At 43.1% G+C, this 26,859-nt stretch overlaps 1 protein-coding gene across 1 annotated transcript; it reads right to left on the bottom strand.

The window, feature by feature from the left end:
* Positions 1 to 1,825: 1,825 nt before the first annotated feature.
* gja10b (gap junction protein alpha 10 b) lies at positions 1,826 to 17,018 on the bottom strand (the record flags this gene model as incomplete). Its single annotated transcript, XM_083934397.1, has 2 exons — positions 1,826 to 1,864; positions 15,615 to 17,018. The coding sequence occupies 2 exons, from the start codon at positions 17,016 to 17,018 to the stop codon at positions 1,826 to 1,828; spliced, it is 1,443 nt and encodes a 480-aa protein (XP_083790523.1).
* Between the last annotated feature and the right edge of the window lie 9,841 nt (positions 17,019 to 26,859).

The raw sequence follows: 26,859 nt of genomic DNA, 5'->3' as shown, positions 1-26,859 counted from the left end.
TATCATTTGTATAGTACATGAAGCAATTTATGAATTGTCTGTGGGATGTCATGTTAACAGTGAAGAACAAGGGAAGCACAATACATACTGTATATACTGTGCATACGGAAAGTATTCACAGCGTTTAACTTTTTCCCACATTTTATTACGTTACAAGCTTATTCCAAATTGTATTACATTTATCTCGGTCCTCAAAATTGTACACATAATGCCCCATTATGACCACGTGAAAAAAGTTCTTGAGAGTTTTGAAAATTCATTCAAATACAAAAACAAAGAAATCATATTTACATAAGTATTCACAGCCTTTGCTTAATACTTTGTAGAACCACCTTTGGCAGCCTCAAGTCTTTTTGAATATGATGCCACAAGCTTGGCACACCTCTCTTTAGGCAGTTTTGCCCATTCTTCTTTGCAGTACCTCTCAAGCTCTATCAGGTTGGATGGGAGCGTCTGTGCACAGCCATTTTCAGATCTCTCCAGAGATGTTCAATCGGATTCAAGTCTGGGCTCTGGCTGGGCCACTCCAGGACATTCACAGAGTGGTCCTGAAGCCTCCTTTGAGATCTTGGCTGTGTGCTTGGGGTCGTTGTCCTGCTGAAAAATGAACTGTCGCCGTAGTCTGAGGTCAAGAGCACTCTGGAGCAGGTTTTCATCCAGGATGTCTCTGTACATTGCTGAATTCATCTTTCCCTCTACCCTTACTAGTCTGCCAGTTCCTGCTGCTGAAAAACATCCCCATAGCATGATGCTGCCGCCACCATGCTTGACTGTAGGGATGGTATTGGCCTCGTGATGAGCAGTGGCTGGTTTCCTCCAAACATGACGCCTGGCATTCACACCAAAGAGTTCAATCTTTGTCTCATCAGACCAGATAATTTTGTTTCTCAGCCCTTCAGGTGCCTTTTGGCAAATTCCAGACGGGCTGCCTTGTGCCTTTTACTAAGGAGTGGCTTTCGCCTGGCCACTCTGCCATACAGGCCTGATTGGTGGATTGCTGCAGAGATGGTTGTCCTTCTGCAAGGTTCTCCTCTCTCCACGGAGGAACGCTGGAACTCTGACAGAGTGACCATCGGGTTCTTGGTCTCTTCCCCGACCAACGCCCTTCTTCCCCGATTGCTCAATTTAGACGGCCGGCCAGCTCTAGGAAGAGTCCTGGTGGTTCCAAACTTCTTCCATTTATGAATGATGGAGGCCACTGTGCTCATTGGGACATTCAAAGCAGCAGATGTTTTTCTGTATCCTTCCCCAGATTTGTACTTCAAGACAATTTTGTCTCTGAGGTCTACAGACAATTCCTTTGACTTCATGCTTGGTGTTTGCGCTCTGACATGCAGTCAACTGCGGGACCTTATATAGACAGGTGTGTGCCTTTCCAAATCATGTCCAATCAACTGGATTTACCACAGGTGGACTCCATTTAAGCTGCAGAAATATCTCAAGGATGATCAGTGGAAACAGGATGCACCTGAGCTCAATTTTGATCTTCATGGTAAAGGCTGTGAATACTTACGTAAATGTGATTTCTTTGTTTTTTAATTTTAATAAATTTTCAAAACTCTCATGAAAACTTTTTTCACGTGGTCATAATGGGGCATTATGTGTAGAATTTTGAGGACAGAGATTAATTTAATACAATTTGGAATAAGGCTGTAACGTAATAAAATGTGGAAAAAGTGAAACGCTGTGAATACTTTCCGGATGCACTGTATATACTGTGAAAACATCACGAAACAAGATGAGATTCTCTTTGCAGTCAGGGTCCCTCCATCCCTTTTGAACTCCTATATGCCTCTAGTTTGGTCACAAAATTGTCATTTTCAATTTACTTTTTCATGATTGAAGACAGTTCCAGAATCATGCTCTGAAAGAAAGAAAGAAAGAAAGAAAGAAAAAAGAAAGAAAGAAAGAAAGAAAGAAAGACAGACAGAAAATTCATGGTTATTCAAATTGCAGACATAAACATATTTCTCTGAGTGGCAGATGAGAACTGGGTTTTTCTTACAATTCACCTTGCTTCAGTGGTGTCGAATTGTACTGCAGGGTTTGTCCCCATGACATCATACATATGACAACATACAGATGCAACAGAGCACACTTCTGACCACACCTGACCCAACCACACCAGAGGAGCACCAGAGAAGGCAGCCCAGATGCAAGTCACCTAGCCAGATCATCATTCAGATCACCCAGATTATCATTTTTGGAAGTAAAAGCTCTGGCCAATTTTGATGATCTCATTTTGCTCTGAACCAATCACAATTGCCTTATGCAGCACTAAGCTGGAGAGCAGAGATAGCAAAGGAGGAAGAGAGAGAGATACTCTTCAAGATATTTCCCATGTTCCGTCATTTCCCAATTCCCAAGCTAATAAGGATTGTGAGGTAAATTGGAGGCAAAAATGTTAAAGTTGTTCTCCTTAAGATTTGCGATACTAGTAAGATAATTCTGATTGGTCTTCAGTGGAAACCCAGTCCAGTTTCCATGTAAACAGCCTGGTCTCAGTGGCTAACTATAACACATTATCGGAGGTTGCTAATAAGTTAGCCTCCTGCTAGCCGTAGCCAAAGGCATACAGCTACTGCTAATACAAGCTCAGGTTTATGTTGCTACATTTAAGTCCTGAATCATACTATTCCACCTCAAACATCTTCACAAACCTACAAGTTTGCCAAGAGTGACAGTAAATTCCCTTCTATCATTTTACACTCATGATCGGGGCGATGTAAATGAGTGATGCATAAGCAGACTGACACAGGTGAACATATGAGTAAAGTTAGTTCTCCATTTCAGTCATACTGGCAAGTTGGCGATTGCTGTCGGTGCATGTATGAAGCGCATGCATCAGATGCGCATGATTGTCTGGTGGGAGGATATGGGTCAGAGCTGAGGAGATGAGACCCACGTAGACCCAAAAATCACCATCTTTCTAGGTTTCCTGCCTACTGAGCCTTTAAATATGACAGACCAATGTTTATCTAGGGCAGAGACAAGACCAAAAAAGACTGAAGACTTAAGTTTGCTGGCAAAACAATATAGAAATGTCAATGGCTTACAATACTCCAAGGTGTGTCCACGGATTCCAAAATGGCATTGATTCATGTTTACTAAATATATAAATACATAACTAGTTTGTACGGTGGCTCTGAAGTGCAAATCATTACAGCAAATAGAAAACACAACGCCAAATAGGGAAGCACAACGCCAAATCCGAAACCACAACGACAAATCGTAAAACACAACTACATTAACTTCTACCGGAAAGGGTAGTTCTCTCTGATCAGAGGATGGACCCTCCTGATTGGAAAGAAGGACTGTCTGTATTTTAACAGGAAGGAGAGATGGAAACCCGCTGCAGCTGTACATGGCCGTGTAACGTTAGGGCGCTCTCTGATTTTCCCAGTGATATGACGGGTTTCAGAGTGAGATATTGAAGCCGACACCGACACACATGTGAGGCAGACAGCTGGTGCACCTCCTTCAGTGCAGCAGCTTCGTCAGCCTCCGGTGCAGCTGACGCCTCCGGTGCAGCTGACGCCCCCGGTGGGGGGGATGGTCATGGCCATGAAGACTCAGCTGGATGAAAACATGAACTGTACATCGTAAGCTTATTTGTTTTATGTTTGTCAGCGTCCACATGAACCAGCATAAGTGTTTCAGTCATAAGAACCGAAGTGTGGTTAGTACTCTTGCTGTAAAGCAGCCGAAACACACCAGCTAACAAGCTGCATTAGCGGTTAGCATTGGATTTTATCAAACCTAACGCTACAAGTTAATCCAGCAAAATCTGTAACACCAGTTCGCTAATGTTAAAACCCTGACGTGTAGTTACAGAGTGTTAGTTTGAGATTATGTTTGCACAGCTAATGTATTTATAATTTATGGTTGTTTTGGACTAGTATTGCCTGGGTCCAGACAGCCCACAGACTCGGTAACGTTAATGTAGGGACAGATGCACCTTGTCACGCTGCGGTGAGGTTTGTCCTGTCTTTGGGTTTTTTGTCTTGTGAATTTCCTGTTTTATTTTGAAAGATAACTCTCCTCTCTTGTGTCACCGGTCTGACGTCATTCCCTGATTCCCGATTGTTTCCACCTGTGGCTCCCCTTCCCTCATGTGTATAAAGTCCGTGTCTTTCCTCCTGTTCTGTGCCAGATTATTTCGTACCTTGTGTCGAATGTATCCAGCGTTTTGTTTCACAGTCTTGTTCATGCTATCGAGTTCTTTGTTACCACATTCAGGTTTTTGTATTCCTTGTTTTTGTCCAAGTAAGTTTTCCATTTTTGAATTCTCTTGTGACTTTGTTTTTTCCTCCTGGTTGGAGCGTCTTTGTTTGATTAATTATTTTGTTCACTTTGTATTTGTTTATTCCTCCCGTACGGAGCGACTCTCTTTTGAGATTTATTTTTTAACTTTGCCTTTTGTTTTTTCCTCTGTACGGAGCGTCTATATTTTGTACTTTGTTTTATTACTGACGACTTTTGTTTTGTTCCTCCTGTGCGGATATGATTTTTTGATTGTGGCTTTTTTCTGTGCCACGTCCCAGTCGTCGAGCTAATAAATTCAGTGTTGATCCGCGAACCTCCGCATCTGAGTCCTCTTTCCTGCCTGGGCCTGACAGTACAATCTGGCCAGTATGGAATCAGCGGAGGCAGGTCGTCTATTGGAGGCACTGCGTACTCAGGAGGCCCGCCTCGTCCAGCAAGAGGAGTTCCAGACGGCCACGGCCAACCACATGGGACAGCTTTCCTCACAGCTACAGGACCTGCTGGGGCATCTTGCTCGACCAGCGGCCACAGCTCCTCCTCCGGCCGTGAATACTACCCCAGCGCCCACCTCCCCAGCCAGGAGCGCTAGTTGCAGGATGTCTCCTCCTGCACAGTATTTGGGAGAGCCCGGAACCTGCAAGATTTTTTTAATAGACTGCTCGCTGCATTTCGAATTTTTGCCTCATACATTCCCCACGGACCGCTCCAAGATTGCCTTCATGATTTTTCACATGTCTGGCAGAGCCAATGCCTGGGCGGCAGCTGAATAGAGCCAAGGTAACACCACTGTCCTCACTGTAGTTGATCGATTCTCCAAAATGGTAAGATTCATCGGCTTGCCTAAGCTACCCTCCGCCAAGGAAACGGCGGAGATCATGATGACTAGCATTTTCAAGATCCATGGGTTCCCCAACAATATTGTTTCTGACCGGGGGCCCCAGTTTGTGTCCCGGTTCTGGAGGGAATTTTGCAGGCTCATCGGCGCCAAGGCCAGCCTGACTTCTGGTTACCACCCGGAAGCCAACAGCCAGACCGAACTCCTCAACCAACAACTGGAAACCGGCCTCCGGGGCCTGGTTTCACAGAATCCCTCCACATGGAGCAGACACCTGGTCTGGGTTGAGTATGCACACAATGCTCTTCCCACATCTGCCACTGGTTTTTCTCCTTTTCATGTTGTCTTTGGTTATCAGCCACCTCTCTTCCCAGAGAATGAGCTGGAGGTGTCGGTTCCCTCAGCCCATGCCATGATCCGACGCTGTCGCCGCATCTGGCCAGCCGCCCGTCAAGTACTGATTTGACAGGGGGATTGAGTCAAAAGAGCAGCAGACCGCAAGAGCAGCCTGTCCCTACCTATCAGCCTGGACAGAAGGTTTGGTTGTCGGCCAAGGACTTAAGGATAAAGGTCCCCTCCAAGAAGCTGGCCCCACGATTCGTCGGGCCCTTCCCAGTCACCAGACTCGTCGGACCTGCGGAGGTTCGACTTCGCCTGTCCCGGTCTCTTCCCGTACATCCTACCTTTCACGTCAGCCAGGTAACCCCGGAGGTGATCGACGGGGGACCAGTTTACAAGGTCAAGCAATTACTGCCGGTACGCAACCGGGGCCGGGGCAGACAGTTTCTGGTGGACTGGGAGGGATATGGACCCGAAGAAAGACAGTGGGTTCCCTCTCGCCACATCATGAACCCTAGCTTGATCAGGGACTTCTTTCAAGCTCATCCTGAACTCCCTGGGCCGTCAGGTGTCGGCCCTAAAGGGAGGGGTAGTGTCACGCCACGGTGAGGTTTGTCCTGTCTTTGGGTTTTTTGTCTTGTGAATTTCCTGTTTTATTTGGAAAGATAACCCTCCTCTCGTTCCAGGTGACTTGCCCTTCCTCTTGTGTCACCGGTCTGACGTCATTCCCTGATTCATGATTGTTTCCACCTGTGGCTCCCCTTCGCTCATGTGTATAAAGTCCGTGTCTTTCCCCCTGTTCTGTGCCAGATTATTTCGTACCTTGTGTCGAATGTATCCAGCGTTTTGTTTCACAGTCTTGTTCATGCTATCGAGTTCTTTGTTACCACATTCAGGTTTTTGTATACCTTGATTTTGTCCAAGTAAGTTTTCCATTTTTGAATTCTCTTGTGACTTTGTCTTTTCCTATTGGTTGGAGCTTCTTTGTTTGATTAATTATTTTGTTCACTTTGTATTTGTTTATTCCTCCCGTACGGAGCGACTCTGTTTTGAGATTTATTTGTTAACTTTGCCTTTTGTTTTTTCCTCCTATACGGAGCGTCTTTATTTTGTACTTTGTTTTATTACTGACGACTTTTGTTTTGTTCCTCCTGTGCGGAGTGATTTTTTGTATGGGGCTTTTTTTCTGTGCCACCTCCCAGTCATCAAGCTAATAAATTCAGTATTGGTCCGCGAACCTCCACATCTGAGTCCGCTTTCCTGCCTGGGCCTGACACACCTACGGTTACAGAGCTGTTAGTGTTGTAGATTCAGAACAAAAACATGTGCATTTACTCTGCTATCTAGCATGAACTGTTAACTGTACATGTTCTATAGTAAACAGATTTATCCACTCCAATGACATGATGCTGTGTAAAATAACACCACTGAGTATAGTGCAGTCAGACACAACTCTACTAGTCCCTCTGACCTCAATGATAATATTATGATAATCTTAATGACATAATGTGATGAACTCATCTCAGTAAAGCTGGACTAAATCATCTCGATAACAGTTATAACAAAAACATTATAAACGTCATGCATATTGAATTCATTGCAGGGTCCTTGTGTTTGACTACATTATTTATTTTCAATGTTTAATGCAACAGTTTTATCAGACTAGTAGTGATCCGCTAATCTACAAAATACAAAAAAAATGTGTTTTGTTCTACATACAAGATTTTACTTGTATCCTATATTTTCTTTACTTCTGTGTTTCTTCACAAATTATCACATTGTGAACTGCATAATGTGCTTTTTCTCCAGGCTTCTCTTGGCAGTCCTGCTTTTAAACCACAATGGCAGCTGAGAGGTCGATGGACCAGTGATGGTGACGTCTGATTGCCCTATCAATGAGACGCTGAATCACTGAATGTGATCTAAAAGCATGTGTTTGCATCCTCAGCCTTCACATCGGCCCTAACAGAGTCACAGAGAGGTCTACATCACATTATCACCTCATCAAAGACTGCTGTACCAGAGAGCCGTGCTGCCTGCCCTTTCCACATCCTGCCAAAACATCACCGGGGACAGCTGGACAGCCTGTCTCTCACACAATATTTGCAGTTTAACACAGGACATCAGTGTGAAAGTTTACAGCTAAAGATTATTATTCGTCAAAAAAAAGTCAGATCAAAGTCTAAAATTCACATGAGTAAAAAAATGTTTTCTAAACATTGTAAGATGTTTGTTTTTACCTTTGTCACTATTCACGTTTGCATATTTTACTAAGTTGAGAAAAAATGTTGCATATATGTCATGATTGTCTGTGTATTTTGATCAATTAAAACATTTTTCTAATAATAAAATAGTTAATTTAGGATCGTACAAATCTAATAAGTGCTTTCAAGTTTTAAATGGATACATCTTTTTTTTTTTTTTACTTTTGACCATTTGGCACATCCACATTCATATTTTAAAAAGATCCAGTCTGTTTTAAGTTTTGCGGGTGCAGTTATACACACTTAAATTTGTATTGCAGAATGTTTCTTATTGTTTTAACTGTAGTTCCTGAATATAAAAATACATTAATAGTTTGTATATTTTGGGATGTTGGTAAATAGTTTCACTTCTGTATGCAGGCCTAACATTAATGCAGTATCTTTTGAACATTCAGCATCAGTGTTTATGTTGGATTCACTTGGTCTAGAAAATGTGATAAAGTAAAGATATTAAATGAGTTCTATCTCAGTCAGACTCTGTCCTCGCTCTCCTGCGGTCCGTTATAGCCCCATACACGTGTAGCGGTAAATAATGAAAGTCACGTTTGAGAGAAGCAGGGTTGTATAGAAGGAAAAACTGTTCACATCCAGATGAGGTGAGACGTGCCGTCCTCACAGAGCTGCGTGGACCAGGGCAGCTACTCGGCTATCTGCTGTGAGCAAAGGTTAAGTTTAACATGCAGCTTGTGTTTTTGCTGAAGTACTTCCCACATAGTCCGATATACTCATCCTGATGTTTAGGTTGGTTGACAACATATCATCTGTCAAGCCGTACGGATGCCCTGCATCAAAAATGATTCTTAATAATAGCGAAAGTATCTTCGGAAATACTTTGAAAATAGGCTCTTTTCCGTGTTTTCCATCGCTCCTTCCTGTTAAAAGACGGACAGTCCGTCTGTCCAATCAGGAGGGTCCATCCTCTGATCAGAGAGACCTACCCTTTCTGGTAGAAGTTAATGTTGTGTTTTACGATTTGTCGTTGTGGTTTCAGATTTATTGTTGTGGTTTCAGATTTGTCGTTGTGGTTTCCGATTTGACGTTGTAGTTTCAGATTTGTCGTTGTGGTTTCAGATTTGTCGTTGTGGTTTCAGATTTGTCGTTGTTCTTTAGGATTTGTTGTTTTGTTTTACTATTTGTCGTTGTGCTTTAGGATTTGTTGTTTTGTTTTACGATATGTTGTTGTGCTTTTGGATTTGCTGTTGCGTTGTAATTAAAGGCTTTAATACATTCATAAATATGTAATTCATTGCTAAATTTTCACCACAACTAAATAAACCATAACTTAAATGAGACATTACAAATACTGTATACAGTATATATATATATATATATATATATATATATATATATATATATATATATATATACATACAGACACACAGTTGAGATCAAAATTAGAGAACAAAGTATTAATTCTTGATTTATTCTGAAATACTGGTTTTTTTTTTATTGTTCAGAATTTTGATAGAATATCAGCTGTGGCTATACCACTGCTGTACTAGAATGTTTTTAAAATAAAAATCACTGTTTCTTTTCAAAAACCTTTGCTTTGTGAAAAAAAGCAGTGATCAAAATTAGAGAACCCTTTCAGATCCTTCCCAGTTATTGGTGTTAATCTGCACCTGGTGACAATTGACTTGTTGGACACAACCTATTTATCTGCAGCTCTCCTGGTTAATTTGAAGATGGAAGCTGCTCTAAGGAGACTGAAACCCTGACACAGCAGGTTGTCCAGATGAAGGCCAAAGGGATGACCCTCTCAGCCATCAGAGAGATGACAGCACTAAGATCTATTAAAACACATACAGAGACAAGTCCTTTGTCTGAAGCTATTAGAAGGACGTTAGTAATTTTTACCAGTGCTGTCTCAGTGCTAGGATTCATTCTAAATCCTGACTGGAAGCCCTCAAATAACTCATTATTATGTAAAAAGTCACACAGCTGATTGGCGACTAATTTCTTGAGGATTTTAGAGAGAAAAGGAAGGTTAAATATAGGTCTATACATGGCTAGTACCTCTGGATCAAGACTGGGCTTTTTAAGAAGAGGTTTGATTACGGCTACTTTAAAAGACTGTGGTACATAACCTGCTAATAAATTCAATTCAATTCAATTTTATTTATAGTGCCAAATCATAACAAACGTTATCTCAGGACACTTTACAAACTAGGTAAAGACCACACTCTATGATAAACATAGACCCAACAATTCCCCCGTAGAGTACGGTGGCAACGAAAAACCTTCCCTATTACAGGCAGGAACGTCAGACAGACCCAGCTCTGTGGAGGACGGACATCTGTCTTGACCGGTTGGGGAGGAAGAAAGGAGAGAGAAAGAGAGATAAGACAGACAGATGGGCAGAGAAAGACAAAGACAGACACAAAGACAGAGACAGACACACTTCCAGTAACTATAATAATATCTATAGTAATGTGAATATGACTTATATGTTATGGCAGTTAATACAGCAGAATAGTAGAAACAAGCACAGCTAAGGTTATAGATTATAATAGTAGCAGGAAGCGTCATGCAGGACCACGGCAGCGGGCACCACCATGATCAGCAGAGACCTGCGAGAAGACAAAGCACAAATAATAATAATATACTGTATAATAAAGACATATTAACCATATCTAATACAGGAGTGCTAACTAAAGGTAACACTTCTTTAAGTAACCTAGTTGGAATAGAGTCTAGGAGACAAGTAGAAGGCTTTGATCCGTAAATAGTAGAGGTTAATTTGTGAAGGTCAACTATAGATAAGCAGTCCCAGTATACATCAGGTCGTACAGTTGTTTCTAAGGTTCCTGGGTTTGAAGAAAAATTGGTGCCAAGCGAATTGATTTTGTCTCTAATAGTTATAATTTTATCATTAAAGAAGGTCCTGAAGTCATTACTACTGAGGGTTATAGGAATAAATGGCTCAATAGAGCTGTGGCTCTCTGTCACCCTGGCTACAGTGCTGAAAAGAAATCTAGGTTTGTTTTTATTCTCCTCTATTAAAGATGAGTCATAGGCTGCTCTGGCATTACGGAGGGCCTTCCTATATGTTTTTAGACTTTCTTGCCAAACTAAGCGAGATTTCTCCAATTTAGTGAAAGGCCATTTACTTTCCAATTTTCGCGATGTTTGTTTTAATTCACAAGTTTGTGAGTTATACCATGGAGCTTACTTCCTCTGTTTCATTATCTTCTTTTTTAAAGGAGCAACAGAGTCGAGTGTTGTTCATAGTGAGCCTGCAACACTGTCAACAAAGTGATTTAGTTACAGCAATATCAGATAAACATCTAGTGTAGAAACTTTTGCCAAGAGGTGAGTAGTCCTGTAATATGAATTCAAAAGTTATTAAATAATGGTCTGATAAAATAGGATTTTGTGAAAAGACTATTAAGTCATTGATTACCGCACCATAAGCCAAAACAAGGTAGAGGGTGTGATTAAAACAGTCAGTAGGTTTATGTAAACTCTGACTAAAACCGATCAAATCTAATAGAGAGATAAACGCAGAACTAAGGCTATTATTATCAACGTCCATGTGAATATTAAAATCTCCTACAATTATTACTTTATCAGATTTAAGGACTAAATTTTACAGAAACTCTGAGAATTCATACAGAAATTCAGAGTACGGACCAGGAGCACAGTACACTATAAAAAGTATAATTGGCTGCACAGTTTTCCAGGTTGATTGTGGAAGACAAAGTTCAAGACTGAATTGAAATGAATTACAAGTTAGTTTAGGTTTAGGGTTGATTAATAGGCCTGAGTCAAATAGCCACAACGCCTCCTCCTCCGCCACTGCCTCGAGGAATATGAGTATTAATATGACTGGGAGGAGTGGATTCATTTAGGCTAACATATTCTTCATAACACAATCAAGTTTCAGTCAGACAGAGTACATCAATATGGTTATCTGATATCAGCTCATTTATTAATACAGCTTTAGATGACAGAGATGTGGCGTTGATTTGTATCAAGTTTTTCTGTATAGCTCCTCTTCTGTTCATTTTTGATTTAATAAATGTAGATGATCGTGAGGCACACAGCGTTTGTATAGGGTACTGAGCTGGAAATTGATCCACAGGGAACTCTGCTTCCTTTGCGTCTTTGGTAAGGGCAGCTCAGAGAGGTGTATTAAACTGTGCAGGTGCAGCTGGCGGAGGCGGCTGTACATGACGTCACCAAAACGCGGCGGGGGAAGCGGGCCAGAGAAAATCCGACGTGTCTAGCAGGCGGTCCACCATGGACCTGAAGTTCTGCTTGAGGACCTCGGACTGGTGGTTTTTTAAATCATTGGTACCGACTTGCAGGACCAGCGTGGAGGCCGAGCTGTGCAGTTAACACTGCTGGAGGGCGGAGGACTCAACCTCTCTGCCGCGGGCTCCAGAGCGGCAGAAGGTCTGGCCGCCGTGTACCCTTACGTGCCTGACCATCGAGGTCCCGACAACCAGCACGGAGGGAATGCGCCTTTCCACAGGTTGCCTGGAGGTGCGCTGGCCTCCTAACCGAGATAGAGGGGCGGGCGACCGGCTGTATGGACGGATCCCGGGGACAAGCTGGAGCGCTCACCCAGCGGAGGGAAATCCTGAGGGCTTAGGATGTCAAACCTGTTATCCAGTGGTAGATCTGGAGGCGGAAAAGGGAGAGATGGGCGAGCCCCAGTGCCCCTGTTCACCACTGACCAGGGTTCACTCGGCTTGAGTGGAGTTGAGCTCACCAGACCCGGAGCCAGTGTTCCATCCTCCCTGGTGGAGCACTGTGAAGGCAGGAGGTGGAGGGTGACGAAGACTGGGGCTTGGCTCCCTGGTGGTGCCAGCGGTACTCGTGAGTGCTGGTGCCGGAGATCCGGTGGTGATGGAGCCATTCCACGGCAGGGTGGTGTTGGTGTTATCACCAGCGCCGGAAGCCTTAAGATGGGCGAGAAGCTTCGCTAGTGCGATTCGGCGTCATGATTCGGCGTCATGACTTCCGTATTTTACTTCTCCAGTGTAATCCATGTGGTTGCCTCTGATTACACTGGAGAAGTAACCAGATGGTTAAAAGCTTTGTTCCATGGTTTGAAGAAATAAATACAATAAAAGCTGGGCACGATTGATTCCAAATATGGAAACGATGAACTAAGTTAAAAACAATATTTTCCGGAGCCGAAGTGGCGGGAAATCCAGTGAAATCAAGCAACGCTGCGCATGCGTATGCATAGATGACGTAGACAAATGACGTAGAAAGTACAATGCAATACAATGCGATACAATACAGAGCAATACAGGCCAATACAGAACAATACAGGCCTCTAGGTGGCGCGGTGGCAAGAAAGTTATCAGAAAGTCTGGGGTACCCGGTCATATGCCTTCTCCAGATCTACAAAACACATGTAAAGTGGATGGGCATTTTCCCAGGCCTCCTCCAGGATCCTTGCGAGAGTCCACCCACTGACTTTTGATGGATGAAGTTGAAATATTAATTTATTTTGCTGCAGCAATTTAAACTATAGACACATTAGTGTATATATATATATATATATATATATATACTGTATATATACTCACCAGCCACTTTATTAGGTGCACCTGTCCAACTGCTCGTTAACGCAAATTTCTAATCAGCCAATCACATGCCAGCAACTCAATGCATTTAGGCATGTCGACATGGTCAAGATGATCTGCTGCAGTTCAAAGCGAGCATCAGAATGGGGAAGAAAGGTGATGGAAGTGACTTTGAACGTGGCATGGTTGTTGGTGCCAGACCAGTATCCACTGGTTCCAACAGAAGAATGCAGGAGCATCTGTGAACACACAACACCACCTACTTTCTAGCAGATAGGTAACAGCAGCAGAAGACCACACTGACACTTTTATAAGCACCAGGTGCACCTAATAAAGTGACCGGGGAGTGTGATAAAAAACAGCAGCATAAATGTGTTATTTTCTACTATTTTAAAACGGTTTGGTATAGCACTGTCGTAATGTGTATATATATATGGTAATGTGTGTATGTATATATATATCTATATATATATATAGATATATATATATATATATATGAGGAGCTCTTTTCCAAAACGCTATAAATCCATTTGAATAGTTTTCAGGAAAATTACATTTTTTACCCAGACCCACACATTTGGTTAATATTCAATGTATCTTGTCACAATGGTTTATGGCTCAGTCTGAACATGTTGAACGGACGGACAAAACAAAAAATTCTTCCGCTTCAGAGCGCCGCCATGTTGGATCGCATAGAACGCTCAGTGAATTCTAATTGGTCGAGAGGACGTATCCCATTTAGGCTAAAAATAGGTTTGGCGCTGGTCGCGGTTTGGAAAGGAACTGCATCTTGCGGACCATTTTAAACAAGGAAATATAGCGATTTGGCTTGAAACATTGATGAAGCAGTGAAAAGGTTCTGTATACAGCAAAGTGGCTCAAACTCATTTTTTTTAAATTTGGCTTTTATCTCGTTTTGGAAAAGAGCTCTCCATATATACACATTAGTGTTATACCAAACCGTTTTGAAATAGTAGAAAATAACACATTTAAGCTGCTGTTTTTTATGTGAGATTAACATAAAGTGGTAATGTATGTAAAGGGGAGGCTCATGGCTACCAGTAGAACCCATTTTCCCTGTCTGAAAATGGTCATGCCAGTTTTCCCTCGCCAAACTTTAGCCTAACTTTGGAGCGTCATTTAGCCCCCTTTCAGACAAACTAGCCTGTTATGGAGTTTTACCACCTTTATTCTAACTTTGATCGCCAGTGTATATACATAGTATGAATGAATTTTAAAAAATTAAACATTTATATACTATGTCTGTAATTCTGTATATAATAACTATAATTATTTTTATTATTATTATTATTATTAAAGATAGTGCGACTTGCTGCTGCTCATGGGGGAATTGTTGGGTCTCTGTAAATCATGAATAAGCCATAGAGTGTGGTCTTTACCTACTCTATATGTTATGTGTCTTGAGAGAACTTTTGTTATGATTTGGCACTATAAATAAAATAAAATTGAATTGAATAATTATTTATTTGTTTGTTTATATAACCATTTTATTATATAATTAGTTATGTATTTAGACCCTTAAAACCCTCCATACTATATCATATATAGACATATATATATTTACATATCATATATATATACTATGCTATATTCAGTTCAATGAGAATTGCTCATCTGGCCCCACAAAAAAAAAAATTCTGGGCAATACTGGGATGATGTCACAGGTTTTTAATTCGCTAGTTTGACAACTAAAATAACTCCATGGATTTAAATTCATAATAGAAAGAGTTATACTGGACCATGTTCGAGGTGTCCTGTCAACAGTTTTAGAGACGTTACATTGGATTCATGGTGAAAATGCTTTTTGAGCAGCAGGGGGATTTTTTGGCCAGTGGAAAAAAATTGTCCAAAGGGCAATGAATACACTTTAAATGTCTAAATAATAAAAAAATAAATAATAAATACAATGAAGTACTATACACATTGTTTGAAATATTTCTATATTATATGACTTAATGGTGTCACAATTAAATGAAAAATATGTTAAAAGAGAAGAGGTGAATTATATTGCAGTGCTGTCCAGCAGAGGGCACCGTAGATCTGCCAATACTAAATGTTTTCATGAGGACAACCAGGGAGCTTTTTCTCCATGCCCATGACAAAATCAAAACAATCAGCATGAGCTGGAAATACATGTGACAACGTGTAATTTTATTTTCTTTGCTTGATTTGCTTTTATGTAAGCATTTTGAATCTTCCATAACTGAAACACTGCTTTCCAGCTTGGTGTTAAATTTCCCTTTAAATGGACTGCTTCAATATTATATTCAGTTATAATACTATCAGACAGTGTTGCTTTAGGGACTCTAGATAAAACATAACTGGATGACCATTTTTTGTTCTCACCATGGACATCCTCCTCCCGCTTGCTGGAGGCGGCGGGGTTACAGCTGGACTCTCTCCCTGGTTGAGGTGCTGGGCCTCAACGTCTGTTCCACTCTGAGAGTTGGTGGTGTCAGACGGTGTCCCCAGCTGGGCCTCTGACAGTCCTCGGGACATGAAACTGCACTTTCTGGCTGTGGGGTAGTGGTCGCTCTCTGGAGAATCACTCATGTCGCTGAGCTCCTTACAAGCACTCACTCTGCTCTGCTTCCTCTGTGGGTTCCTCAGAGCAGCTGGGATCTCCATGTGGCCGGCCATGAGCGTGGGTCGAGGTCCTGCGTATTGCAGCCGGTCAGAGACGTGAGGTTCATTAGACTCCTCGCTGCTGCATGAGGGCTTCCTGTTGTCCAGAGTGTAGCGTTGCTCCACAACCCCCAGCTGCTGTAGACCCTGCATGGCAGCTTGACTCGCCAGGTACATTTGTGCAGGCTGCTGGTTGGAGCTGTTGGACCCCTCCTTATACAGAGGGGCCAAACTCAATGGCAGAGTCTCCCTGTGAGCATCAGACACAACAGAGCAGGTCATCTGTGTGAGATGCGTCAACCTCTGTGGCGAAGAGTTAGTGAGCACACAAATCTGCTGCACTGTGGAGTTTTTCTTTGACCTGCACATGCTCTCATCGTCTCCATATTTGTATCCATTCAAGCTTTGTTTGATCTTCTTCACCCCCAGATGGAAAATCTCCAGGAGGTTAAGGAACAAAGAAACTCCAGCAATAACCAGCATGAAAACCATGAAAATGTTTTTCTCTGTTGGTCGCGACATAAAACAATCAACGCTGTTGGGACAAGGCAACCTCTCACATTTGTACAGAGGAGATAGTCCAATGCCGTACAGAGCACACTGACCTATAATGAAACCCACCTCCACCACCGATCTGGTTAAGATATGGAAAACATATGTGCGTAGTAATGAGCCTCTAAGGGGAGCTTTCCTTACTCTCTTTTGTTCATCTAGTTTCCTAAGCTCTCGCTCAATCCTCTTATGGTCCTCCTGGACGGGGTCTGCCCCCTCCAGCTCAGCTTTGAGACAGGCTTTCTTCCTGTGTCTCTCCTTCTCAAGAGTCCTCAAACGGTACAATGCATGCCCCATGTAGACCAGTGACGGAGAGGATACGAAAATGATCTGCAGCACCCAGTAGCGGATGAGGGAGATGGGGAAAGCCTGGTCATAGCAGACATTCTTACAGCCGGGTTGCTCCGTGTTGCAAACAAACTCACTCTGTTCGTCATCCCAGACGTCCTCAGCTGCAACGCCGAGAACAAGCATGCGGAAAATGAAGAGGATGGTAAGCCAGATCTTGCCCACGATGGTGGAATGAATATGGACCTCTTCTAAAATACTCCCTAATAAGTTCCAATCCCCCATCTTCTGTCACATCTGTCAATGAATAAAGAAACACAAGCAGTTTGTAGTTTTTATCTAATGGAAAATCAAAAAATTCAATAAAAATTGTTACTTACATAATTTCTAGGGTCCTTTTTTCACATGCGTCAGCATGAAGCCAGTATAGAAGAGCAGACTCATTGTGCAGGCATCGTGGGCTCATTTGTCGTCCCTTGTAGACAGACTAGACCCCACTGTGCAGTGTAAATGACACTGTTTCAATGCTGTTGTAAACTAGGACTCCAGTTTGGAGCCATTGATCCAATACATGGCCCTATAATGCCCTGAGGTTAGTTTCACCCTGGTACTTTTAACAGGACAGTACACCAGATGTCAATACTCAGTGTTGTGGAAATAGATTCTTCAATAAAGATCAACAAACAGGATCAGCTATTTCTCCATGGTTTATTTTGCCAAAGCATTTTCCTCTGCAGACAAAAATACGTTCACCCCTGCATCCTCACAAGTTAGAGTCTAGCAGAGAATGACGATTTGCCAAATCTCGCACAGTCTTTTAGGGAGAGGGACAGGACGCGAATAGCCTTGGTTGGGTGACGTCTTTAGACCAAACATAAACATGCCTTAGACATTACAATTCTGAACATTCTGAACCTCTCTCATCACAAGGTCTCTAACATAGGGTACAGATGCACAAATATGCCAATATATCATCATGAGTTAGTAATTTGCATTATCCATTAAGAATGTGAGATAGAGGAGACACTGAACTGTCCCCCCTTTGAACATTTTATGTTCACTACAAAAGGAAATTTGTAATTTATCTATATTTCAATTTTTAGCAATTTTTTAAATAGCATGCATCAAAACTGGAGAAAAGGCTTTTTATATTATAGATGAATAAAGGTAATTTTGTTGAAAACAGTGATTGGAATAGTTACAAAGGGTAATTATCATGTAATAAATGATTGAGGGGGAAAGGAACAAACGATGAATTCAATTCAATTCATAGCATAATACAGATAAACCCCTTTCTTTCTTTTCACTACCACAGGCCAGAAATTGACCTGATGGCTTGAAACATTCACCCTGAAGGGGAAAAATGATAAAATATGATTAAAAAGAAGGTGCGGATACAGCATACATGTATTTGGCCAAACTTCTAACCACAGGGCCCCCACCCACCGTCACCGCTCAGCAACTTTCTAATTTCTATAGCCCCCTTGACAAAGTCTGTTGTCACTTTTCACCGGGTTGAGACGAAGGATATCTAAACAATCCCCCCCCCCCCCCCCTTTGAAGCGGTCTGGTCAAGCTGTAGAGGGTAAAGGAGCTAAGGTCGGACAGGCAAGCAGGCAGACCTGAGTGAGACAGTTTGCACACAATTACATGTCATGGTTTGCACAAAAGGGTGAGAATTTTATTGTTGTCATCACGCATGTGGTTGTAGTGTAATCACACTCTAGCATTCACATTTTGTGTTTACATGAGTTTGACTCAATATCTGAATCCAAAAACGGTGGTACCCACAGATCTTAATCTGGGGTCATGTTGATTCATGGGTACTACCATGTTGCGGAGCTCACTGAGGAAAACACGAGAGCTCTGCAGCAAGGCAGCACGCAACAAATGACCAACAACATTACCACCACCACAATCAACACAATTCAATTCAATTCAATTCAATTTTATTTATAGTGTCGAATCATAACAAAAGTTATCTCAGGACACTTTACAGAGTAGGTAAAGACCACACTCAATGACTTATTTATGATTTACATAGACCCAACAATTCCTGTGTAGAGTACGGTGGCAACGAAAACCTTCCCTATTACAGGCAGGAACGTCAGACAGACCCAGCTCTGTGGAGGACGGCCATCTGTCTTGACCGGTTGGGGAGGAAGAAAAGAAGATAGAAAGAGAGACAGACAGACACACTTCCTGAGATGCAAGCAAAGCCTAACAGTAACTATAATAATATTTATAGTAATGTGAATATACCGTATATGTTAAGACAGTTAATACAACAGAATATTAGAAACAAGCACAGCTAAGGTGACAGAATATGAAAATGATAATAATTATGGTGGCAAACATGATTAATGATGAGTAGTGGCAATAGCAGCTACGATACAGCTACAAAATTTATAGTTTATTATTGATAATAGCAGCAGGAAGCATCATGTAGGACCACGGCAGCAGGCACCACCACGATCAGCTGAGACCTGCAAGACGACAAAGCACAAACAGCTCCGGGGAAGAAGCTGAATTAGTAACATGCATTGATGAGACATGAATGGTACAGACAGAGAGGAGAGAAGCTCAGAGTATCAGGAAAAGTATTATCCCCCGGCAGACTAGGCCTATAGCAGCATAATTAAGCAGAATAAAGTCTTATCGTAAGCCCTAGCTGTAAGCTTTATCAAAAAGGAAAGTTTTAAGTTTACTTTTAAATAAGGGGACAGTGTCTGCCTCCCGAATAACATTTGGGAGTTTGTTCCACAGGAGAGGAGCTTGGTAGCTGAAGGCTCTGCCTCCACTTCTACTTTTGGAGACTCTAGGAACGACGAGTAGCCCTGCATTCTCAGAGCGCAGAGATCTAGTTGGGTGATGTGGTACTATGAGCTCTTTAAGATACGACGGAGCCTGACCAATAAGAGTTTTGTACGTAAGGAGAAGGATTTTAAATTCTATTCTAGATTTTACAGGTAGCCAGTGCAGAGAAGCTAATACAGGAGAAATATGTTCTCTTCTATTTGTTTTAGTTAGTACACAAGCTGCAGCATTTTGGACCAACTGGAGACTCTTAACAGACTTATTGGAGCAGCCTGATAATAAGGAGTTGCAATAGTCCAGCCTAGAAGTAACAAATGCATGGACAAGTTTCTCTGCATCTTTCTGAGACACAATGTTCCTAATTTTTGCAATATTACGCAGGTGAAAATATGCAGTCCTTGTTGTTAGTTTTATGTGAGGATCGAAGGACATATCCTGATCAAAAAATAACACCCAGATTCCTTACTGTGGTGCTGGAGGACAACACAACATCATCCAGAGTAACAATGTCTTTAGCTATTGACACAACTACACAGGGAGTAATAATCTGACAGCGGTGGATTTTCCATTCCCCCATTGTGAGCCAGGACCAAGGTCCCAGCTGTCATGGGCTTCTGAGTTTTGCTTTTCTCTCAACAGTTCATTCAAGTGGGCGACAACATGAGTCAAATTGTCACCTAATGCAAGCACATGGGTGCAGCATTTTGTCCCGATAATGTGGCACACACCCCCTTGAGAGGCCAGGCTGTGGGTGTGTGTGAGGTTCAGTCTGCCCAGTTAAGAGCCCGCGTTCTTGCACTCAGGGTTGGTGTAGGCAGCGTTCCATGCGCTGTTGCACGTGGCGCTCACTGTCTAGTTGCAAAATGACGTGCCTAGATTTTGGTCAAGTGATGTCCGGCACGTTCTTACAAAGCACACAGCTCCTCGTTGCCGTGTGGGGTTTGTCGTCATCACTGAATGATGCACCTGACTCAGTGTAGTTGTGATGTTTCTGAATCTGACTGTCGATCCCTCGTAGTTGACGGCACTGATGTTCAGAACCCCCAACCAGGGAGCGAGGCCGCAGGCAGTGCCATGCCCACACCGTGAGGATGTTGGGCACAGACATACCAACTGCCATTCATAATCAGCCTGGTGGTTAGAGCCACAGCTCGCTACCAGGCATTCTGCTCCAGTCGGGTGACCGGGGCGATGTCCACGATGTGTAGTTCCTGTCCGTTTCGATCTGCGAGGCTGGAGTAGGACTCGTTCAGCAGCAGGGGTAGTAGGTGTTGAGCCGGCAACAGATCCAGGTGGCGTCTCAACCCCCCCTGGAGTGGCTTGCCTTGGAAGATCGATGCCATCTGGTTCCCTCGGATCTGTCTGTACGAGGGTGTCGTCTGATGGCTCCGTGACTCTTTTGCAGTGGCAGGCGTGGATCCAGGTGGCCCTCTCTGCGTCCTTTACTGCGGCTTCTGTGATGAGCAGCACCTGGTAGGGCCCGTTCCACCTTCTTGATCGCCAAGATTTCCTTCTCAGATCTTGGACCGCTACCCAGTCACCTGGATCCAGCTATTCAACTGCTTGTGAATATCAGAGAGAACAGAGGTTAGATGTGTACAATATCGCAGCATCTCATCTTCACAACACCCTGTCTCAGGGAATTGCCTCTCAGACCCAATCCCAGTTCGCAAAGGCCGACCGAACAGGATTTCAAACGGGCTGAGATTATTTCTGGAACTGATTCTCCCCCTCATGTACATCAACACAATGGGGAGGGCCTTTGTCCAGGGCAGTTTTGTTTCCTTACAGCTTTTAGCTAGTTGGTTCTTTAGGGTCCCATTTTCTAGCTGCAATGCCGCCTCAGGTCAAAACCGAGGTACTGACTGATGTTTTTAAGTACGGCGTTTACAAAAGGGGTCCCATTGTCGCTTGATATTCGTAAGGGGACTCCCCATCTGGGAAGTTTCTGTGTTAGTAAGGCTTTTGCCACTGCTGACACATCTTGCTTTGAAGTGGGAAAAGCCTCTACATACTTTGAGAACCTGTCGACCATGACAAGGAAAAATTCCTTTTCTTCACTTGGTGTTAGTTCTATGAAGTCCATTTGTAAGTGATCAAAAGGTCTCGCTGCTGGGGGATGGGCGCTCTGTTTGACCCTAATGCCTCTACCTGCATTGTTTGTTGCAGAGATCACAAATTTTTTGTAAAGTGAGAAACCCTTTTGTGAACCAATTTCTTTAAATATCACGTGTCATCCAATGTCTTTGGATATCACGTGTCATCCCCCCTTTTGACTCTCGACCATGCGTCAATTTAGCGTAATGGTGAAACAAATAATCCGGCAAACAGGGCTTGTCATTAGGCCCATACCAAATGTTTTGTTTCATCACACTGCCAGCTTGCTTCCACGCCCATTTCTCTTTTGGTGTGGCTCTGTTCTGCAGCTCTTGTAAGTCTGCGTATGGTGTTACAGCGGGCTGGAAGTGATAGCAAGCTGTGTTATCAGCGGTTGTTTAGCTGCGACCTTGGTTGCAGTATCAGCACGGGCATTTCCTAGTGAGACAGTCTGTTTTCTGTGTATTTTCTTCTATTACATATGGCGATGTGATGTGGAACAGCAAAGCATCAAGGAGGGAAGCGACCAAGTCGTGATGGGCGATGGGTTTGCCAGATGCAGTGAGAAAATCTCGATTTTCCCAAATTTGCCCAAACGAGTGGCAAACCCCCCATGCATATCTGCTATCTGTGAAAATAGTGACAGTCTTACCTCTAGCCAATTTGCATGCTTCAGTCATGGCCACAAGCTCAGCGGCTTTTGCTGAATAGTTAGACGGGAGAAGTTCTGCCAAAAGTGTTTTGTGTATGGTGACTTCAAAACCTGATTGGTTAATGCCTGTTCCCGGGTCCCTTGATGCTGGGCCGTCCACAAAAAGCTCCATGTCAGGGTTGGTGAGTGGTGTTTTGCGAAGATCAGGTCTGGGGGAACAGATTTCATTAATAATAGCCACACAGTCATGGGGCTTCTGTTTCTCAGAAGTAGGGAGCAACGTGGCAGTATTGAGTACAGTGCAGCGCCGTACAGTGATATTGGGCAGTTCGAGCAGAATGGTGTTGTATTTTAACCATCTTGCGGAGAACAGATTTTTTGAGGTTTTTTCCTCTAACAAAATCACTAAGACTGCATGTGGGACTAACAAGGTTAGTGGAGAGTAACGGACAATGTCGCGAGAAGCTATGACTGCCTTCTCCGCAGCTGCCACAGCTCTAAGGCAGGCTGGGAGACCGGCTGCCATAGGGTCTAGTTTGAATGAGAAGTATCCAACCGTTTCTTTTTGTTAGTTTTTTTTTTGCCCCCCCTAATCCTGCAGTAAGACGGAGATCATGTAGTGTCCCTTTTTATCAACGGTTTGTGTAAATGGCCGGTTGCAATCTGGGAGGCCCAGAGTGGGTGGTGTCTGTAGAGCTAGCTTTAGATCGTGGAATGTTTTTTCTGCATCGGGCGTCCAAGCGACTTTGTCCCGTGCTGCTAGACCCTGACCATGAGCAATGGCCGGCAAAGGTGCCTCGATGCTTGCATAGTCAGGGATCCACTGTCTACAGTATGATGTCATGCCAAGAAAACTCATAACCTGTTTCTTTGTGATTGGTTTTGGGATTTCTTGGATGGCAGAGATGCACTTTTGGGAAAGTATTTTCCCCTCTTGCGGTATAATGTGTGTAAGCAAGGCTAGTGTGTCCGCGACGCAAGCCTCCTGTGTAGGAGAGCAAATCATTAAATCATCCACATGTGCCAGCAAGGCGCTGTTTTGTGGCAGACTTAAGGACTATAAATTCTCACGCTGAGTAGCGTTGAGGATGGTTGGAGACTCCGACAGCCCCTGACACAGTCGGGTAAACTTGATGCTTTACCTTAAAATGTGAATGCAAACCAATATTGGCTGTCGGGGTGTATGGGGACGCTAAAGAAAGCGATAGCCAAAACTATAACAGAAAGCCATTTACTTTCAGGTGGAACTTGTGAAAGAGTTGTATGAGGATTTGGTACTGTAGGGGCACGTGCATGGATTGCTGCATTTACCGCCTGCAAGTCCTGGACAAACCCTTCACTCGTCACATATTGGCGTGCGGACTGGTGAGTTCTCACAGGGGACGATGATGCCTGCCCTGGGGAGGGCCTCAACCACCAATTTGATGCCCTCCACAGCCTCTTTTCGTAATGGATACTGTCGCTGGCAGGGCCTATAAGGATTTTGGGGTGATTACAACAGGTTTTTTTTTTGTTTTTTTTTAAGCAAACCTACATTGTGCCGGTGTTGTGCCCACACTTGCGGTGGCACTCGTTTCAGTTCTGGTATGCCAGTGACATTATTAATCATTATCTTTCTGTGTGGTGCAGTGAAGTGTGATGTAGAGTATACCTCTTGGTTTTGAAGTTTAAATCTCGACCGTTCTCAAGATCAGCAACTGCCTTTTGAATTGTGGTCGCCGGGGGCCGAGTCCTCTGCCTCTTCCCCTGGATCTGCCTGTCGTGGTGGCCGGCTGGCCACTTCTCCCCCTCACCAGTGCAGCCAGGTCGTCGAGGGGGTAGAGTGGTTGGTGCGGTTGTGGTGCAGGCTGGGCAGCCTCTTGGATCTGGGGCTGAGCCTGCTGAGCCTGCTGCTGGTTGGCTGGTTGGGGAGCCAGCCTGGTTGGAGGAGCCGAGTCAAGGTCGAGGGTCGCATCTAGTTTAAGACACAGAGAAGAAGGAGGGGGAGGAGAGGTTACCCTTTCCCTGCCTGTCTGCTGCCTTCTGTCTCTCAGCCTGGCTTCCTGTAGCCAGCTATCTTGTCGGCCCAATCAGCTTTGAAAGACTCCTTTCTTCTGCCCCTCCTGCTCTTTTGCTTCTCCCTGTCATCTTTCTCCTTCTGCCTGAGGTTACTTTTCGAGACCAATTGTCTGAGACTAAAACTGCCTGTATTGGGAAAACTGCACTCAGTGGCCCAAAATTTTAATTGGTCAACGCAAGATTCACCGTAGTTTTGCACATGTACTGGAGATTTGGGCTTAGGGCTACGCCTTTGTCGCGTTTGCTTTGAGTTGGCCCCATCTCGCTTAGTTTAGGTCTGTCTAGAGTCGCACTGGCGTGTCAATTATGTGCTTTATTGTTCCTCTGAGGATGCTATTTCTATGTTTTACGCGTTGTAAGTTTGGGCCTAGCTTACCTTGGTTATGCTAAACTCGTCTTTAGTGATATTGAAATCAATTGAACCGTTAACTCTTTAGCTTTAATGCTTGCTAGTTTAGCTTTAGCTATATTGATAATGCTACTTAGGTTATGGCAATACCCACAGTATAATTTTGATATGCTATTTTTCTCAATGCTAATTAGCTTAGCATTTGCTATGTTAGTTATGCTAAGCTAGTCTATGGTAAAACCCAAAGTCTAAATTGATATGCTAGGTTTTTTTTGCTCAATGCTAATTAGCTTAGCATTAGCTATGCTAGTTATGCTAAACTAGTCTATGGTAATAGGTGCAATCAATCGTAAATGCTAACACTGAGCTTAGCCTTTCTGGTAGTTTTTCTGCTCCTAGGGCCTATAGCTAATTGCTAGTCCCTAGCTATCTGTTGCACCCCCCTCCTGTCTGGCGGTCTGCCAAACCACTCCTGGCAAAAGTGACGTGTACCAAGAATTTAGACTTGCACAACGTTTTATTCAAAATGGCGACCAGGTTCTAAAATGGCGGGCCTCCAAGCAACGCCCAATACCTAAATTTCTCTGAACCATGAAAGCCAGCTGCTCAACATGCTGATAGCAGTTTGCCAAGGCACATAGGCAAGGCAAGGCAAGGCAACTTTATTTGTATAGCACTTTTCATACACAAGGCAGACTAAAAGTGCTTCACAGCACAACAGGGCATGAATTAAAATGCATTACAGAAAGACAGAGAGACAATAATAAAAACAGTGCGGACGTTAAAAGTGCAAAGGTTTAGCAGAAAGGTAAGGTGAACATAAAAGTTTTCAGTCTAGTTTTAAAAGTGGTCAGAGTGGGTGAAAGTCTCACATCTTCAGGAAGTTTATTCCAGCTGTTTGTTGCATAATGACTGAAAGATGCTTTCCCTTGATTTGAGTTTACTCTGCGAACCACTAACAGATTGGCCTCAGAGGATCTTAGTGATCTAGAAGGCTTATGTAGTGGAAGCATATCAGTGATATACTTCGGCCCTAGACCATGTAGTGATCAAATCAATTCTCTGACGTACAGGAAGCCAGTGTATGATTTAAGAATTGGTGTAATGTGCTCACATTTTTCGGTCTTTGTTAAAACTCTAGCAGCAGCGTTCTGAACGAGCTGTAACTGCCTGACAGTTTTTTTGGGAAGACCTGCAAGGAGACCATTACAGTAGTCTAGCCTACTGGTAATAAAGGCATGGACAAGTTTTTCTAAGTCTTGTTACATTTTTAAGGTGATAGTAGGCCGATTTTGTTACTGAATCAGAAATCCATAATAACCCCAAGATTTCTGGCTTTATTTGAGGTTTTCAGGGACAGTGATTGAAGGTGTTGGATGACTTTAAACCTTTCTTTCTTAGCATCAAAAACAATCATCTCAGTTTTATCCTCATTTAGTTGAAGGAAATTTTGGCACATCCAGTGTTTGACTTGCTCAATGCAGTGGCACAGACGATCTATGGGGTGGTAGTCATTTGGTGATAGCGCTACATAGATTTGGGTGTCATCGGCATAGCAATGGTGGTCAATGTTATTATTTTGCATGATTTGTCCTAGTGGGAGCATATAGATGTTAAATAAAGTCGGCCCATAGATTGAACCTTGGGGGACTCCACACGTTACGTTGGTTTGTTCTGATACAAAGTCGCCAATGGAAACAAAATAGTTCCTATCTTGTAGATATGACTTGAACCAGTTTAAGACTGTGCCTGAGAGCCCCACCCAGTTTTCAGACCTGTCCAAAAGTATTGAGTGGTTAAACAGTGTCAAATGCAGCACTGAGGTCCAATAGCATTAATACTGAAGTTTTGCCAGAGTCTGTGTTAAGACAGATGTCATTTATAACTTTAATAAGGGCCGTCTTGGTGCTATGAAAAGGTCGAAATCCTGACTGGAGGTTGTTGTGGCAGCCAGTAGAAGCCAAGAAGTGATTTAGTTGTTGGAGTACAACTTTCTCAATTATTTTACTTATGAATGGTAGATTTGAAATTGGTCTGTAGTTGTTGATAATAGAGGCATCTAGGCTCCGCTTTTTTAGAAGAGGTTTAATGACTGCAGTTTTTTTTTTCATACTTATTTTTTAATTGAAATTTTCAAACAACAATTACAGTGT

This window comes from Echiichthys vipera (genome assembly GCF_963691815.1).
Source record: "Echiichthys vipera genome assembly, chromosome: 19".
NCBI classification, from domain to species: domain Eukaryota; kingdom Metazoa; phylum Chordata; class Actinopteri; order Perciformes; family Trachinidae; genus Echiichthys; species Echiichthys vipera.
This window is presented reverse-complemented; position numbering and strand designations above follow the sequence as displayed.